We start from the raw sequence: 17964 nt of genomic DNA on the forward strand, positions 1-17964 counted from the left end.
GGATAGCTTCTGCCAATTCTAAGGTCCCAGATGCAGCCCAGATGCAGCAGACGCTCCATGAATATTTGATGAGCTAAACGGAGGAAGTGGTGAAGTCTGCAGCTGTCCCCCACAATGGGGGCACCAACCGGACACCCAGATGTTGGAGAGCAGAGGAATGAGCATGGACGCTGAGTCCTGCTGATGACTTGCAAAGAGCTGGAAGCAGCCTTCGTGTACCAGGGGCAATCCGACATGCTTCCTGGGCACCCAGACTGTCCTTCTGCACGACAGCTGCTTCTGGACCTCAAGCTCTTGCTGACATGATTACCTACTGTGTTTAGCTGTTGTGGTGATAGAGGACTGGGGTTTGCTCTAGCCTGGCAGGAAGGGGAAGAAAAGGGCTGTTGGGTCCTTATTCTCCGGCATGAGGGAGGAGCACCTGGCTCAGACTGCACAGCTGCTGTGGGCAGATGTTGCTCATTGTTCCAAGAGGTGAGCAGTGCCTTCCCAGCATGAGAGGAGGGCAGGGGAGAGCCAGGTAGGACACGAAGGGGCAGACTGAGTTGTGACCCCCTTCCTCTGTCAAGCCAAGCTTATCCACTATGGGAAATGAAGGGCTTCCTGAATGTTGAAGGCATCTATAGCCAATGAAAATACACTTCAGAGGCAAGTAGGAACTGTCTTCTAATGATCTGTTGGGCTGGACGCTTCCAGAACATTCTTCCATACGAGAAGCAAAATTGCAGTTAACTAGCTTTCACAAGAATGACAGGAGTTGGTTTGGTTACATGAGATCTACCCTTCATGATGGATTCTACCTTCAACTCTCTTCAGGAGGACTAGTGGCAGACAGACTCCCTGAGTGACCACTGAACACAAAAGGCATGATTTCTGTGCAGACCCCCACTTGCTAGCAAATGCTGTCCTCCCGTGGGGCCTAGAGAGGAACATGGCTTCCTTTCTTGGGCTGGAAACATATCTTTGCAATGGGATTTAAACTGATACTTGCAGCCTAGATTTGGCCTTCCTTTACTTAATTTCTTGAACAACTACACACTGTATAACAACTATTTATAGGGGACACAAACATATTACTGAGGAACTTGAGGAATTCATAACATAGCTGGGGAGATTGATTTTTTTTTAAAGATTTTATTTATTTATTTGACAGAGAGATAGAGAGAAAGCACAAGTAGGCAGAGTGGCAGGCAGAGGAAGAGGGAGAAGCAGGCTCTCCACAGAGCAGGGAGCCGGATTCGGGCCTCGATCCCAGGACCCCAGGATAATGACCCAAGCCAAAGGCAGACACTTAACCCACTGAACCACCCAGGCACCCCTGGGGAGATGTTTTTAAGATACATTACACAACTTAAATCATATTTCAAATAATCAAAGAGATATCATAATGCAGTATACACAATTTGGTATAAAATGAACACTTCAGCCCACTGAGTTAGAGGGGAGGGAGTTCCAGGGACTGGAATGACCTAGAAGTTTCCTGAAGGAAGCATGATTGATCTGGGCCTTAAAGGATGGGGAGAGAAAGGCAAGAACGAAGGGCAGACATAGAAATGACCTAACACAGGGATGGGCAAAATACAACGTGTGGGCCATATCAGGCCCTCCATCTGCTTTTATATAGGCCATGACCTAAGAATAGTTCTTACATTTTTTTTTTTAAGATTTTATTTGTATTTATTTGACAAAGAGAGATCACAAGTAGGCAGAAAGGCAGGCAGAGAGAGAGGGGGAAACAGGCTCCCTGCCGAGCAGAGAGCCCGATGGGGAACTCAATCCTAGGACCCTGAAATCATAACCTGAGCCGAAGGCAGAGGCCCAAACCCGCTGAGCCACCCAGGCGCCCCAGTTCTTACATTTTTAAATGGTTGGTGGGGTGTCTGGGTGGCTCAGTTGATTAAGCCTTTGGCTCAGGACATGATGAGGGTTCTGGGATCGGGTCCCGTGTCGAGCACCCTGCTCAGTTGTGGAGTTTGCTTGTCTCTCTCCCTCTATCCCTCCCCCCAGCTCATACTCTCTCTTTCTCTCTCAAATAAATAAACAGCATCTTTAAAACATTTTTAAATGATTGGAAAATAAGTAAGATTTCATGATGTGAAAATTACATAAAAATCAAATTTTGGTGTCTATAAAGTTTTGTTTTAGTTTTTTTTTAAAAGATTTTATTTATTTATTTGACAGAGATCACAAGTAGGCAGAGAGGCAGGTAGGGTGGGGGGAAGGGAGCCCGATGAGGGGCTCGATCCCAGGACCCTGAGATCATGACCTGAGCCAAAGGCACCCACTGAGCCACCCAGGCGCCTCATTAAGGTTTTTTGTTGTTGTTTTTAAAGATTTTATTTATTTATTTGACAGATAGAGATCACAAGTAGGCAGAGAGGCAGGCAGAGAGAGAGGAGGAAGCAGGCTCCCTGCCGAGCAGAGAGCCCGATGTGGAGCTCGATCCCAGAACCCTGAGATCATGACCTGAGCCGAAGGCAGAGGCTTAACCCACTGAGCCACCCAGGTGCCCCTAAGTTTTTTGTTTTTTGTTTTTTTTTTTAATACACAGCATATTCTTTTGTTTAGATACTGTCTACTGCTGCTTTACACTCCAATGGCAGCACTGGGTAGTTACAACAGAGAGTCTATATTTACTTTCTGGTCTTTTGGGGGAAACGTTTGCCAGTCCTGGGCCTCTAATATCAGAGGGGCAATTAATAGGCTCTTGCTGGAGGGGAGCTTTTGTAAGTAGGAAATTAGGTAGTAACGGGTACCCAGGGATCAATTATGAAAGATTATTTAATGTCAAGCTAAGGAATATGAATTCAATCCTGTAGGCAATGCGTTATATAGAATAGAGTTTTATTATCTATATGTACATGGTGCAAAATTCCAAAAGGCTCAAAAGGATATTCTGTAAAAAATATCAGTTTCTACCTTGACCTCCATGTATTCACCCAGACAGCTCCACAGATGTCCCTACTTACTCATTCTGAGGTTTCTGTATAGAGATAATCTTCTGTGTACATAAACATGTATGTATATTTTTCTATTTAAAACCCCACAAATGGTAGCATGCTATAAAAGTACTGTTTCTGCACCAGAAACTTTGTTTTAGGTCAGGACAATCTTTATAGTTGTATAATATGGGTATACTGTCATATTTACTCAGCTTGACCCAGAAGCTACAATACTATTTTAGGATGCCTGGTTGAGCAGAGGGGTTCCAGAAAAACTAGAGGCAGAAGAGCAGGCAGGCGGCCAATACATACATCCAGGAGCCCAGCAGTGAGGGTGGCCTGGCATTTCAGTATAATCCAGAACTCCACTCAGGGTCATCGTGCTGGGTGGGGGGAGGGGGGGACCCCTCTCCCTGCACTGCTCCCCTGGGGACTCATACCTTAGACGATGTGTCAGGAATGGAAGAAGTGGGAGAACCAGGAAAGGTCAAGACGCATTTCTTTCCCAGGCAGCGACCATGTAACTCAACGTCCTCATAAGGGTTTTCCTTCATTGGCGGATCTGTGGTCAAAGTCAGCAAGTCAGGAACTGGGAACATCAAGTAAGTTTGCCTTATCAGGTATCTACCCAACACCTTGGCCTCTCCGTGTGGGGATGTCTGCTATCTTGTTACCCATTCACGCCCTTCCTCCTGTACCCTGATTTTCACTGGGGTAACTTCCCATGTCCTCAGTCTTAGGTCTTAGGTGTACAGAGTTAACTCCATTCTGAGCTGCAGAGCTTTAGCCAATCAGAGTATCGCTAGTCCCTGACTCAGTGTCCAGGTCAGGGAAGGGCTCATATCCCAAGCTTACGCCAATCAGTGCACAGATTCCTGGGCTATGAAGATGAACAAGGGACCTAAACCAGTCTCGTCAGAGTCGGAGTGAACCTCAGGTTTTTCTTGGGTGCAGCACAAGGGTTCTTGTTTTCCAACTGGAAGGTACGGATTCTCCAGAGCTGATGGGAAAGCTGCTGAGCACAGCGCTAACCCGAGAGATAGGAAACAAGGGAGAACAGGCCAGTTTGGGTCACATGAGCCAACAAATGCCCTTGGTACTTCAGCGGGGTCTTCTGTTCTCTGTAACTGAAAGCTGCCCCGTCAGGTAACATGGGAGACCGGATCTCATACCACTTTGGACCTGGGAAGCCTACGGCTTTGGCAGCAACCCACCTCCACAACTTGGACACCAGAATTCAGATTGTCCATGGTGAAATTCAGAGCTTGGCTAAACACACACACCCGTCTTCCAGTCTCCTGTATTCTCCCGCCACGGAGTCTTCTCTTCTGGTACTGGTGACTGTATGCACATATGCGTATGTGTATCTGCTCTACCTGTCCCTTGCCTGTGGCTGCATGTGAGCTTCTCCTTCTTACCAGCTCCTTTCTTCCTGACTACCCACCTCCGCGGACAAGCGGCCAGTGGGCCCAGCTCCCCCCCCAGTCAAACTGTGATGCTCCCTGCGGAGTAGTTAACTCACTAATTCAAGTGCATCTGAGCTCCACTTGAGAATTTAAAAGAATTAAGGCCAACATTAGATATATTTTTAATAAGAGACTTTCATTTTAGTCTGAGTTTTGATGCCCTGTTACCGCCACACTCCTATAGACTCGGGCAGAGGGTGGCGGCCCGAGTTTTCCTTCATTCGGTAGTCCCCACACTTCACTGAGCATCTGTGACACACGGGGAACTCTGCCTTCCATTTTCTCCCACACCCCACCCGACCAGCAGCTGTGGTCATCTTTAGTATACGGATGAGAGAACTGAAGTTCAGAGGAGCTAAGGCCCCAGCTCAGTGGCATACAGCTAACACAGCAGAGCCGAGAGTCAGGCATGGCCACCGAAACTCCACGTCTCCAGCGTGTCCCGCCGCACCCTGCTGCCTCTGTGGCGGTTTCTGAGCAGCCTTTCCACACCCCTCCCTGGTCCCCGTGCTCTCACATGTCCCTCGAGGGTCCCTCTCTCTCACCCCTCCCGGCTCACTCATTTGTCTGAGTACACGTATTTCTTCGAGACTCTGTGCATGTGCGCACGTGCGTGTGTGTTTCAAGCACTCAGCCCCATTTCCTTTCTCCCCTTTCTCACAAACTCATTCCCATGCACAGGCACGTGGGCCTCTTACCTAGAATGTCTTCGTAGACGTTCTCCTCGGATAAAGTGCGTGTGAGCCCCAGCTTGGTCTGTGCGTACCAGTCCACCCTGCTGTTCTCAGAGGAGGACTGCAGTAAGTCTTCAAACTCATAGGACTTTCTGGTTTGTACAAGGTGGGAGAAAAGCAAACAAGAACTCGAATCAAACTAGGCTGGTCCAGAGATTATATACCAAACAATTTTCTTCCTGCAAACATTTCTTTTACTGAAATCAACTCTGTTTCTTGCAAGAAGGTATGAAAATCCTTAAATAAGAAGTGTGGCTTTTATGTGAAAGAATGTTTACACTGTTAATGCTGTGTAAAGGTAGCAAAGTGTGTGTACACACACACACACACAGAGTCCCAACTTTGGAATCAATCATATACATAGAAAAGAAGAAGAAGGGAAGGAAGTGAAATACACAGCTACTATCTTGGGAGTGACGAATGGCTCGTGGCTTCTCTTCACTTTCACTTTACTGGACTTTTTATTTTTTATTTTTTATTTTTTTATTTTTTTAAAGATTTTATTTATTTATTTGACAGACAGAGATCACAAGCAGGCAGAGAGGCAGGCAGAGAGAGAGGAGGAAGCAGGCTCCCTGCTGAGCAGAGAGCCCGATGCGGGACTCGATCCCAGGACCCTGAGATCATGACCTGAGCGGAAGGCAGCGGCTCAACCCACTGAGCCACCCAGGCGCCCCATTTTACTGGACTTTTTAAACACTCTGCAATGTTTACAGAGCACACACTCATGATCGGAAAAGAGCAGCGAAGGCCAGTTCAGAGTGGACCAGAGGCCTGGGCACCTCCCTACTTCTCTCACTGAGGGGTTATTGTCCGAATGAAACTCAGAGGCCAGCTGAGACACCTCCCCGCCCCATCTGCCCCTCAGAGATCGATGCAAGTGTGGCTGCTTCTCTATCCATGGCTGGGCTCACTCTCTGGCTATCACCCTCACCTGTATCCACAGGGGCTGTCCCTGTCCTGCTGGGGCTGACTTAATGCAAAGTCCAGGCCCTTGTCCCGCCCTGCCCACTCAGCCACTCACCTTGAGTTTGTTTGATTTCTGAAGCTTCACTGAACATTTGGGAGTGACCATGAGGTAGACCGTAAGAAGAAATACACAGGACCTCGGCCGCCTCACAGGTTCAGTCCATCTCCTCTTTTTTCTCCTCTCTCCCTATCCTTCTCCAAAGTAACCCACAACCTCCCTCCCCGCCCCTCCACCACCCCCCAGTTGGAGCAGAACCATGCTGCCCACTCAGGCTCGGGAATCCATCTCCAGCAGACTTGTCAAGAATTTGTGTTGAACATACTCGCCTTCCCTGAACAGGAGGAAGACAGACGTTCACCAGAGCATGCACAAATAAACAGAGTGGTAAACTGTGTTAAGCTCAGTGACAGAAAAGCACAGAGACTGTCAAGGAGGCTTCATTTTTCGGCTGGGGATGCATCAGGTAAGGCCGTGCTGACAAAGTTACTCATTAAAGCTGAGACCTGGAAAACAGAAGAAAGACCTCGGCTGGGGGAAGAGTATTCCGAGAAGAGGAAAGGGCACCTGTGAAGATCCTGTGGCCGCAGGAACTTGGGGGCATTTGTGGAGGGGACACACAGACATTCGGCAAGGCTGTACCGCAAGGACAGGGTGGCGAGTGCTGGGCGACGAGAGGGCAGAGCCAGGCAAGGGCCATTTGCCTGCCTTCCATGCTTTGGGGTTTCTTGCATTTTGTTTTTTTTTTTTTATTTTTATTTATTTTTTTTTTAAAGATTTTATTTATTTATTTGACAGAGAGAAATCACAAGTAGACGGAGAAGCAGGCAGAGAGAGAGGGAAGCAGGCTCCCTGTCAAGCAGAGAGCCCGATGCGGGACTCGATCCCAGGACCCTGAGATCATGACCTGAGCCGAAGGCAGCGGCTTAACCCACTGAGCCACCCAGGCGCCCCATTTTGTTTTATTTTTTCATTTTTTTAAAAGCAGGCTCCGCATCCAGCGTGGGCCCCAAACTCACAACCCTGAGACCAATACCTGAGTTGAGACCAAGAGTTGGCTGCTCAATTGACTGAGCACCCAGGCAGGCGCCCCTGGGGTTTCTTGCATTTTATATCTTTCCCTCTTGGCTAGTATCCTTCTCTCTTTAAACACACACACAGGTTTCCTCTAGAAAAACTTTCCCTGGAAGCAATGACCCTCGTAATCTGTGATTTCTCACCTTCCTTGCCAACAGTTGTAAACTGGCATGGGTTGGGTGTTGGGAGGAGGAGGGAAGAGCTGAAGCTCTCTGTCTATTCCTTTACTGGAGCTCACTGGTTTTTCTTCCTTTTAAAAACTGGCTCACTGGTTTTCTTTCCTTTCCTGGCCTCTGTATGCATCCCTTTTCTGAAGCTGCCCCCTGAAGCTCACTAGTGAGTTTCTGGTAAAACCTAACCACTTCCTGGGGCCTTTCTGTGGGCCAGGGCTGGCATTCTAATGAGACAGGCAAAGAAATTGAGAATAAGCATTTAGAAATGTTTTAAAAATTTCTTTTTTTTTTTTTTAAAGTAATTTCTATACCCAACATGGGACTCGAACTCATGACCCCAAGATCAAGTGTAACTGCGAGATGCCCATGTTGAGACACTTTTAAATCAATTTGACAGAATAAATTTCTAAAACACAACTAGAACTTGCACAGTGTTGTCTTTTTTCATGTCACTGCTCTATCATTCTTTTTTATTGTATTTTACAAAAGTTTTGTTCAGCAAAGCATTGCAAACACAGGCTCACATGTCCTCCTAGGGTTTGAGGAGCTGGGTGCAAGGCCGCCCACATGCTACTTCTCCCCTCATACAACTGCCTGTGCCTTCATGGGCTCTCTTCCTGGTCCTTTCCCTCTTTCTGGGCTTTGGGCGTATCCCAAGGTTTTTCTTTAAATTCTCAACTTCGTATCTCCACATCTGAATTCATCACCCCTGATCTCCACTCCACCCTTGTTCCTTCTAATCCTGAGCTCAGCCTGTGGCGTGGCCCAGGAACACAAAGAATGGCCAGGCTTCCAGCTTTTAGCCTAGGTGCCTATGGTTTGTTTTTTTGTTTTTTTAACAGAGAGATCACAAGTAGGCAGAGAGAGAGGAAGGAAAGCAGGCTCCCTGCTGAGCAGAGAGCCCCGATGTGGGGCTCTATCCCAGGACCCTAGGATCATGACCCAAGCCGAAGGCAGAGGCTTTAATCCACTGAGCCACCCAGGCGCCCCAAGTGCATATGGTTTTTAAGTCAGGTCATGAGGCTGAAAACTGTCACTTATACCCTGGGGGGCCTGACTCACTCACAGGAGCTCAGGCTGTGAGGGAAGGGCTCTCTCTCCATGCGCCCCTTCTTCCGCCCCTTGAGGTATCCAGCCAGGAGAGGAAGGACTGAGCTTCAGAGCTCCAGGAGATGGGGTCTAGGCAAGTGGGAAGCAGATCTGAGTTGTTTTCTCTAGGATGGGATTGTGTCGTGCAGTGTACCCCGCCCCCAACTCCCGAACACTCCCTAGTCCGGGATGCCTAGCTGAGGCTGATACTAGCCAGGCAGCGGCTTGGGGATGAGGGTGTGGTGGTCTGTGAGCCAGAGCAGAGCAAAGTTACTGGGCTGGAGTGGGGCACAGCTCCTGGGTTTTACCTGCTGAGTCAACCAGATCATGTCCCCAGCACGCACACTGCCTAGATTTGGTAAGGAACATGCAAACTGTTCAAAGAGATCACAGAATCATTTACTCAACATTTACTGAGTAGTGACTAAGGGCTTTCCTCAGATTAGCACGTTTGAACTTTGCAACAACCTTGTGAGAAATCACGACTATTATCCATACTTTCTACATGAAAATAAAGAGATGGAAAGAGGTTAGATAAATTGCTCAAGGTCACACGGGGAGAAGGTGGTAGAGTCAGGGTCAGAACCTGGAAGTCTGGCGATGAACGGTGCTCTTAGTGCAGGCACTAGGTGGAATCTGGATGTAAGTCAATATGGGAGGAAATGTGTAGTCACAGAAAGGTTTTAATACCTTTATTTACATATTAACCTTGCACAAAAGGGAATTTCAGTAGGCCAACAGTAACCACATCCAAACTGGCTTCTCTCTTGTTTTAAATATTTCCATATTTGTTCCACATCCAGTCCATATGTTTAATAAGCACCTTCTGGGGACTGAGTTGAGCCCACAGCTGGTGATGCAAAGGCAAGAAGTCCCTGCCTTCGGGAAGCCCACAGCCTGGTGAAGGGGTGTAACTGCCTCTCAGCCTCAGTTTGCTTCTCGGGCCCTCAAATTATCATGTGATTGTGGTACTTCTTAGTTTTAGAGATGCTGGAATGCTCCAATGGGCTCACTGAAGCTTGCTGACAAGGGTTATAACTTAGGTATTATCCCAATTTTGACAACCAATGCCAAATACTGTGATTTCAAGTAGTATTTTGAAGGTTATTCATGACCTTTCCATATTTTTGTAAATGAACTACTGTCTTACAAGCTCCTCCCCCATTGAATGACCCATGGGAATCTCAAAATGAGTAAATCCAAAATTGAACTCAGCCTCCCATTCTCCCTCCTGGATGAGGACCAGCTCCTCCTCCAATGCTCCTCAGCAAAGGCTATCACCATCTGTCCAGATGTTTATGCCTTAAACCTGGGAGTCCTGTCCAAAGCCCCTTCTCCATTAGCACCCATTTCTATCCAATTAGTTGGAGTGATTTTAACCAATTTGCTGGAGTTACCAGCAGTATTCCCAGTATCCCCTACTTCCCTCAGTCCCCACTGCAGTGAAACCACAGGCCAACCCCAATGTCTCCTGGCTCTGCCTTCCACCCACTGCTACCCACTAGGCCCATCGGTGCCCCTCCCAGTCGGCTTTTCACAAATGCAAATCAGGCTGGGACTCTCCTGGGTGGCTCAGTGGGTTAGGCCACTGCCTTCAGCTCAGGTCATGATCTCGGGATCCTGGGACCCCGCATCGGGCTCTCTGCTCAGTGGGGAGCCTGCTTCCTTCTCTCTCTGCCTGCCTCTCTGCCTACTTGTGATCTCTCTCTGTCAAATAAATAAATAAAATCTTAAAAAAAAAAAAAAAAAAACTTTGACATGTGGGGCACCTGGGTGGCTCAGTGGGTTAAAGCCTCTGCCTTTGGCTCAGGTCATGATTTCAGGGTCCTGAGATGGAGCCCCACATCAGGCTCTGTCTGCTCAGCCTGCTTCCCACCTCTCTCTGCCTGCTGCTCTGCCTACTTTGTGATCTCTCCCTCTGTCAAATAAGTAAATAAAATCTTTAAAAAAAGAAAAACCACTTTGACATGTTTCCCTTTTGTCTTAGGTGGTAGGCCCAAATCCTTGCCTGATCTATTGGACTCTTCCAGAGCTGGCTGCAGAAGACCTGGGGGCCTCAGCTCACACCCTTCCTGACCCTCTGGCCACACTCCTGCTTTCAGGGCCTCGGGCACACTAAATCTGTTTTGCTCTGGGACCTTCATCTGTTTCTCACCTGAACACTCACCTCCCACCTTCCTTCTTGCCTGGCAACCTCAGGCCTCTGCTGGGAGGGCTGCTTCCTCCCCAGTGCGGCCCAGTTTCCAGGACAGGTGAGATACCGCTACTGAACATTCCCACAGTGCCACAAGCTTCCTGAGTGCTGTACAGTTCATAACTGCAGAGCTGTGTACGTCTCAAGACCACTAGTCTGTGAGGTCCGGGAGGCCAGGGTCTCCATCTGTTCTGTTTACTGCTATATGCTAGTATCACAGAGGTGCATGATAAATATTTGTTGGTTGAATAAATAAGTGAATATTTTAAAAGCTGGTTTTAATGGCCAAATTTACTGCTTATAGTTTATCCCTCCATTGGGGTAAGGAAAATAAGGCAGCTGTACTCTTGGAGCTAATTTTTCGTCAATTGTTTGGAACACATCTCCCCCAGGATTATTCTCAGCTATGACTTAAATGAGCTTGGAGAGCCTGGGACCTAGGCACCACTTAAAACACCATTCGTCTGGGCTGGGAACTGTAAAAACCATGCTTTGATTGCCTCAGCCACCTGCGCTGCCACAGACTTTCTTCTTACCTCCGTCCCCAGCAACCACACGCAGCTCTTTCCCCTGTCCCACCATGCCCTTGGGAGGAGCATTCATGCCACCAGGTGATCAGAGTGAGGGGCTAAGTGGGAGAAGGCTTATGGTAGCTCAGCCCACGCTCTTACTGGTGACCCCCTCCAACAACTGCAACTGCTACTCACGTTGGGTTTCTGCTTATCTCTATCCTGAATCCAAAACAGAAACATCAGAAGAAAAACCATCTCTGTTCCCCATTATGCCTAACATCCAACCATTTCAACTTCCAGTGCAAAATAAGACATGACAGTCACTGCTCTAATGTAGAATAACAACCATCCTCTCTATTCTCGTGTTTTTGTTTTCTAATGCAACCACCATTAAAATAAATGAATTTAGGGCACCTGGGTGGCTCAGTGGTTAAGCCTCTGCCTTGGGCTCGGGTCATGATCTCAGGGTCCTGGGACTGAGCCCCACAACAGACTCTCTGCTCAGCAGGGAGCCTGCTTCCTCCTCTCGTTCTGCCTGCCTCTCTGCCTACTTGTGATCTCTCTCTCTCTCTCTCTCTGTCAAATACATAAATAAAATCTTTAAAAATTAAAAAAAAAATGAATTTACAAAATCAAGCTTCTCCAGTGCTTTCAGGTAACTTCTGCTCTAGGTCTTAATAAAAAATTTGCCCTTTTGAAGATTTTAAATACTCGGGTTTTCTTTTCTTTTTAAGATTTATTTACTTATTTAGGAGAGAGAGAAAGCACTGCATTCATGAGCGTGCATGTGCACGTGCACGTGGGAGGGGCAGAGGGAGAGGAAGAGAGAAGCTCAAGCAGACTCCCTGCTGAGCACAGAGCCCAACCCTGAGATCATGACTTGAGCTGAAACCAAGAGTGGGACACTTCACAGACTGAGCCATCCAGATGCCCTATTATGCTCAGTGTTGGTTTACTTTATTTTATTTATTTATTTGACAGAGAGAGAGAGTACGCAAGTGAGCTCAAGCAGGGGGTGCAGCAGAGGGAGAGGGAGAAGCAGACTCCCAGCTCAGCAGGGAACCTGATGTGGAGTTCAATCCCAGGACCCTGGGATCATGACCTGAGCAAAGGTACTTAAGCAACTGAGCCACCCAGGCACCCTAACACTCGGATTTTAGACATGGCAGTTAGAATTGCCTCATGGATGTCATGTTGACCGGGACAGATTTGTAATATCAGGGACAGACCGTAGTGTGGCTGGTAAGTTAACTTAGCCACTAACTGGGTAATAGCTGAGGGTTGCTGTCCAGCCAGACGACTCTGGGGGTCCCAATCAGTCCTACAGAAGACGCAAATTATTAAATCAATAACATCAGGCATGTGACTTGGCAGTCATATAATGACCAACGTTTCACGTCCTCCAAAAATTCTGCAAGTCACATGCTAAAGCTCCGAGAAAAGGCTGAAGCTGTACAATGTCAAAATAATTAGTTGAAAAGCTGAAATTTTGGTCAACATCATTATTTGGTTTCATAAATATCTAAAAACTCTGTAATTAAAAGTCTACATTCCAGTTCAAACATCTGGGGCATACAGATACATGTGAATTCAGGATGCTGCTCATACTTACAAAACAGTAACTTGTTAAATGTTGGCTTTAAGGCATTCCTGCCAGTTACTCAATGCATGCCACAGGACATACACAAGCAAGTGAGTGCTGCTGTAGGGACCTTATCTTGGGAATTTCCTGACATTTAAGGGTTTCTCATTTCCCATTTTAGGATGGAAGGCACAAGTCCTTGCTTTTAATTTCCTGGGGCTTTAGAGGAATGAAGAAAGAGGAAAGGGACAAAAGGAGGAGGGGAGAGAACACAGAACAGAGAAAAAAAGGGAAGAGAAGGAAAAGAAAGAAGACATTTTCTGAAACTGAGCATCTGAGTCCACTGGTTTGGCTCCCGCAGAAGCGGACTCATTGGCCTATGAAAATGAGCCCAATGCATTCTCTGAAGTGCGCAGCCTAGCCATGTAATTCTAAACCCTCCCAACCTCAAAATCCTTAATCATTCCTTTCTTCAGCTCTGGCTTGGCTCTCCTGCTTCAGAGAGGGCAGTAAGTCTGCCAAATTTGAGTTGAGCCTCTTCTTTTTGTTAAGAGATAGGACCACAATAAAAAGTACACTTTATTTTTCTACGTAGAAAATGAACATCGTGCCCTAATCACCCCCACTGTACTATTTTAAACAAAAGGAAAAATCCAAAGCCAAAATTCTTAAAAACACAGCTGATGCAACCATATTCAAACCGGCCAAGAAAAATTTCATTTTTGGACTGAAACTAAGTAACTTTAGCTGGTTTTAAAGAGAATGCTGGAAGACGGCAAAGAGCAGATGGTAGCTACAAGAGAAAAGATAATGGGAATAACTGTTCACCAGGCTGATCTATCTGCCCAGAGATGACACAGAGGTAAGAGTCTGATTTCCCAGAAGCAACCTGCCCCTGAAAAAGGGGGCCTTCCTGGAGGAACAGCCCAGAAAGGGCACAGAACAGCCGCTGTCATGACACACCAGGGTTATGAGCAGAAAGGTCACCCCAGTACTTAGGCACGTGGGTTTTGGCACTGGTTTGGGAAAGGATTAAGAACTGGAGGCGGACACAGCTTTCTCAGAACATAAACAAGGAAGCCTCTAAGTTCTTCAATAGATCCTATGTACCACTGATACCCTAGCCTGGTAAAGACAGTACAATGAAAGCCAAGTAAAGACCAGTCACATTTATGGAATACTAACACCAAAATCTTAAATAAAGTATTAGAAACAGAATTCCACAGTATATTAAGAGAGTAACAAACCAGGACCAAATGAGAGTGCATTCCCAAAATGTAAGAATGGGTTAATATTAGGATATAAAGTCATTATCCACAGGCCAAAGGACAGGAATGTATGATCATATAAAGCTATTGAAAAGTAACCTGACAAAAATCTAACATTCAATCCTAATTTCTAAAATCCTAAGTAAGGGGCACCTGGGTGGCTCAGTGGGTTAAAGCCTCTGCCTTCAGCTCAGGTTCATGATCCCAGGGTCCTGCGATCGAGCTCCTCATCGGGCTCCCTGCTTGCAGGAAGCCTGCCTCCCCACCTCTTTCTGCCTGCCTCTCTGCCTGCTTGTGATCTCTGTCTGTCAAACAAATAAATAAAATCTTAAAAAATATAAATAAATAAAACCCTAAGTAAAAGAAGCATAGGGTTGTCTGGGTGGCATAGTCAATTGGGCGTCCCACTCTTGGTTTCAGCTTATCTCAGGGTTGTGAGATCCTGCTGAGTGTGGAGCCTACTCCGGATTCTCCCTCTCCCTCTGCCCCTCCCCCTCCCTCCTACCCACTCCAGTGACCTCTCTCCCTCTTTCTAAAAAGCAAAAAAAAAAATTTTTTTTAATTAATAAGGGGCGCCTGGATGGCTCAGTCAGTTAAGTGGCTGCCTTCAGCTCAGATCATGATCCCGGGGTCCTGGGATTGAGCCCCTCATTGGGTTCCCTTGCTCAGTAAGGAGCCTGCTAATCCCTCTTCCCCTGTCTGCTTCTCCCTCTGCTTGTGTCCTCTCTCTGTGTCAAATAAATAAATAAATACTTTAAAAAATAATAAAATAAAATAAAAAAGGAAGGTGAAAAAAAAAGTGGTAATGTTGAAAGATCTCTATGACATCCTAAGTAAAAAACAGTATATATATATATATATGGCATGATTTTTTTTTTAAAGGACATAATTTCTTTTTCTTTCTTTCTTTCTTTCTTTCTTTCTTTCTATTTCATCTATTTATCTATCTACCTACCTACCTACGTACCTATCTGGAATATGCAAACTTTTTCCCTTGGAAGAGAACTTAAGAAATTCTGTTTTTTGCAGCCAAAACAATCCTACCTGACAGAGCATGTAAAGTAGGCCAGTGACATGACTGAATATAATTCTAGAAGACTGTTCTAGCTGCTACAGAGGAATACACTGGGGTGGGAAGTGGACACGAGAGAACTAAGGTGGTAGCAGTGAAGCAGATGTAGTCACATTCAAGGGCATGTCTCCAACAGCTTGCTGATAAATTAGATCAGGGCTCTGTGAAAAGGAGAGGAATCACAAATGACTCCTAGGATTTGGCCGAAGTGTAACGAAGGGTGATACCATTTAATAAGATGGCTGTTATTTGGGGAGGAGACGCTTAGAGTAGCCTGGACTGGGAATTTAGGTTTGGACACGTTCAGTCCAAACTATGAATACAACCAAATGGGACAGCCATGCTGGAGATGACTCTGCAAACCTTCGCTGGAAGAGGGAGTCAGGGCTGTGGGGATACATGTGGGGTTTATAAGCATGTAACTGACATTTAACGCCATGGGACTGAATGAGCTCATTTAGGGAATGAGGCAGACAGAGGAGAGAAGTGCCTGCTCTCACTCAGGATGGTGTGTTGGGGGTCTGATTCTGACACTCAGGGAGAGGTGAATGGAACTGAGAAGGAGTAGCATGTGAAGCAGGACCCCCAGGAAAGCAGGTGATCTAGAAGCCCAGTGAATGGAGTTAAGTTGTTCCTCTAATGCCAAGACATGTCCTGTAAGAAAAGGACAGAGAACAGGCAACTGAATTTGGTGAGATGGGGTCACAGGTGGCCTTGGGTCAAGAGCAGTTTCAGGATAAGTGGCAAAAGTAACTGCAGGAGTTAAGGGGAAAACAGAAAGTGCAGAATGGGTGACCAGAGCAAAGACAACGGCTCTGAGTTTTCCTCTGTGGCTGGTTTCCAGTTTAGTGGGTATCAAACCAATTAGCACATCCCAGAAATAGGCTAGAAAGTAGTTCTCAAAGCAGAAAAGAAACAGTTTCCAATGCACCGATCTGATCTTCAAGCACACACATACTTTATTATCTCATGTACTATTCTGACATTATAAAAGATTTAGGGTGTGCATCTTTATGTATAAATGAGGAAACAGAGGCTTCGGGAGGTCAGACAAGGTGTTCGAGGTCACACAGAGAGACAGCAACAGGGTCGAGGCCAACCTGGGCTGTGTTTCTAGAGCTCGCACCAAGAAAAAGCATGAAGACAGGAGCCAGCGGAGACTGGAAACACAGTGCACGAGTGGGGGATGGGAGTGGCAGATGAGAGTTAGCCCCAATTAGCCCACCGCCCGAGTTACCACGAGTTTTCGATGAACTCTCGGTTAGCGCCAGAAATAGAAGGACTTGTCACATCCAAAGGGTATTTTCCCAAGCTAATACTCATTTTGAGAATGGAGAACACAAAACACTGGCATCACTTCTCACGCCTACAGGTTTCATCAATACACTGTCTGTCTCAAGCTATGACCAGTCTGGCAAGACCCACCCATTTAATAAAACCAGTAAGCCACCACCTGAGAGCGGCGGTGATGCAGCATAAGCCACTGAGCAGACAGTCGGCCACCACCTACCTGTGGTCAGCACTGGGTTTCGGCCTCCCGGTCCACAGTCTTCTGTTCACAGAGGAGGGCGGGGGCGAGGAGGGCAGGGGCGGGGGAGGTAGAGAAGGCAGAGGAGGCAGGTGCCTTTTATCCTTCCGGGAGCTGATGCCTGGGTTCCGGTCCTTGTCCCCTTCTCCATCGTGTTTAAACGTTCTCCGGGGCTTGGGCAGGGGGTTGATGAAGGGTTTTGCAGGGGAGCCCTCTGAGCCCCTGTCCACACCCTCCAGGCTCTGGTCGCAGGGCCTCCTGCACAAGCCTTTCCTTTCCTCTGCAGCCTCAGGGGTGGGGTCCCTGGCCTCCAGGTCCCAGTGGTGGGACCTGAATTCCAAGCCACGCCCGGCCCCACGGTTCTCAGGAAGGGTGGGCCCCTCCTCAGCCTTGTCCGGCAGGCAGTGTGGGGAGTAACAAGTCCCAGGTAACTGGGGATCCAGCCCCGCCGACCCATCCTTCAGAGCCTGCTCCAGTTTCTTGACCTGCCTCAACACGGAGAGGCTGTCATTCGGAAAGCGCTGTTGGCCCAGCCTGGGCTCTCGGCCTCTGCCCAAGCTGGGAGCCAGCTGCCTGGCTGGCTGCCTGAGGTCTTGCCTTGGCTCTGCATCTTGTCCCCCGACTTTCATGACCCCTTTATTCCTCTCATTCTCCTTGCTCTCTGTCTCGGGCCTGGTTCCATCCTGCACCTCCGTGACCCACGCTCTCATACCATCACTGCTCCTCCTCCCCATCACACAAGACATCAGGTAGTCCTCTTGCCCATCTGCTCTCCTGCAGGGTGCAGGGGTGGGCAACCCCTTTTTCCCTTCCCATTTGGATATCTTGTCCTTTATGCTGAGGGGCTTGTGCAGGGCCCCTCCCTGGGCAGGACGGCAGGGGTTCTGAACACCGCTGAGCTGCCTCTTGCCTGCCTTGCTGGCTTCTTTAGCACTGAGACCTGAAGCTGGGTCGCTGATGATCATATTTGAGCTGAACATGTTCTGCTGAAGACAGTTCACTCTTGACTCTAGCATCAGGTTACTGAGACTTTCCAATGAGCTTCTTCTAGGGGGTGAATCCTGATCAGTCTCTGGCAAAGGAATGGGGGACCTAATTGGCAGCCTTCGAGGGTCTTCCCCAGCCTTTGAACCTTCCACCTTGACCCTGAACAAGAAAGACAAACATTGGGTAATGGATTCTTAGTCATAGAGACTAGCTAGAACTTAGATATAAATGCTATATGCTAGTTGTTAAATAGTAAACATTGAAACCACCACTTTAAGAAATCACTCTTTCCTTCTTAGGAAGGCAGTAGTGTGGAATGAAAGGATCTCCTGGATTTTTGGAATGCAGTAGACTTGAGTGTAAAGCCTAATTT

The 17964-nt window shown here is 47.4% G+C and overlaps 1 protein-coding gene across 1 annotated transcript in view; it reads right to left on the reverse strand.

Annotated features, from left to right (window-relative positions):
- The window catches only part of DENND2A (DENN domain containing 2A), a 104917-nt gene that overhangs the window by 54065 nt on the left and 32888 nt on the right, over nt 1–17964 (reverse strand). Inside the window, exons 3-5 of the mRNA XM_059172031.1 lie at nt 16587–17750; nt 5107–5234; nt 3383–3504 (exon numbers count right to left, since the gene is read on the reverse strand). Of these exons, the coding sequence (XP_059028014.1) occupies nt 3383–3504; nt 5107–5234; nt 16587–17750 (1414 nt within the window). The remainder of the gene's footprint in view (nt 1–3382; nt 3505–5106; nt 5235–16586; nt 17751–17964) is intronic.

The sequence above is a fragment of the Mustela lutreola genome, chromosome 4 (genome assembly GCF_030435805.1).
Source record: "Mustela lutreola isolate mMusLut2 chromosome 4, mMusLut2.pri, whole genome shotgun sequence".
Lineage (NCBI taxonomy): Eukaryota > Metazoa > Chordata > Mammalia > Carnivora > Mustelidae > Mustela > Mustela lutreola.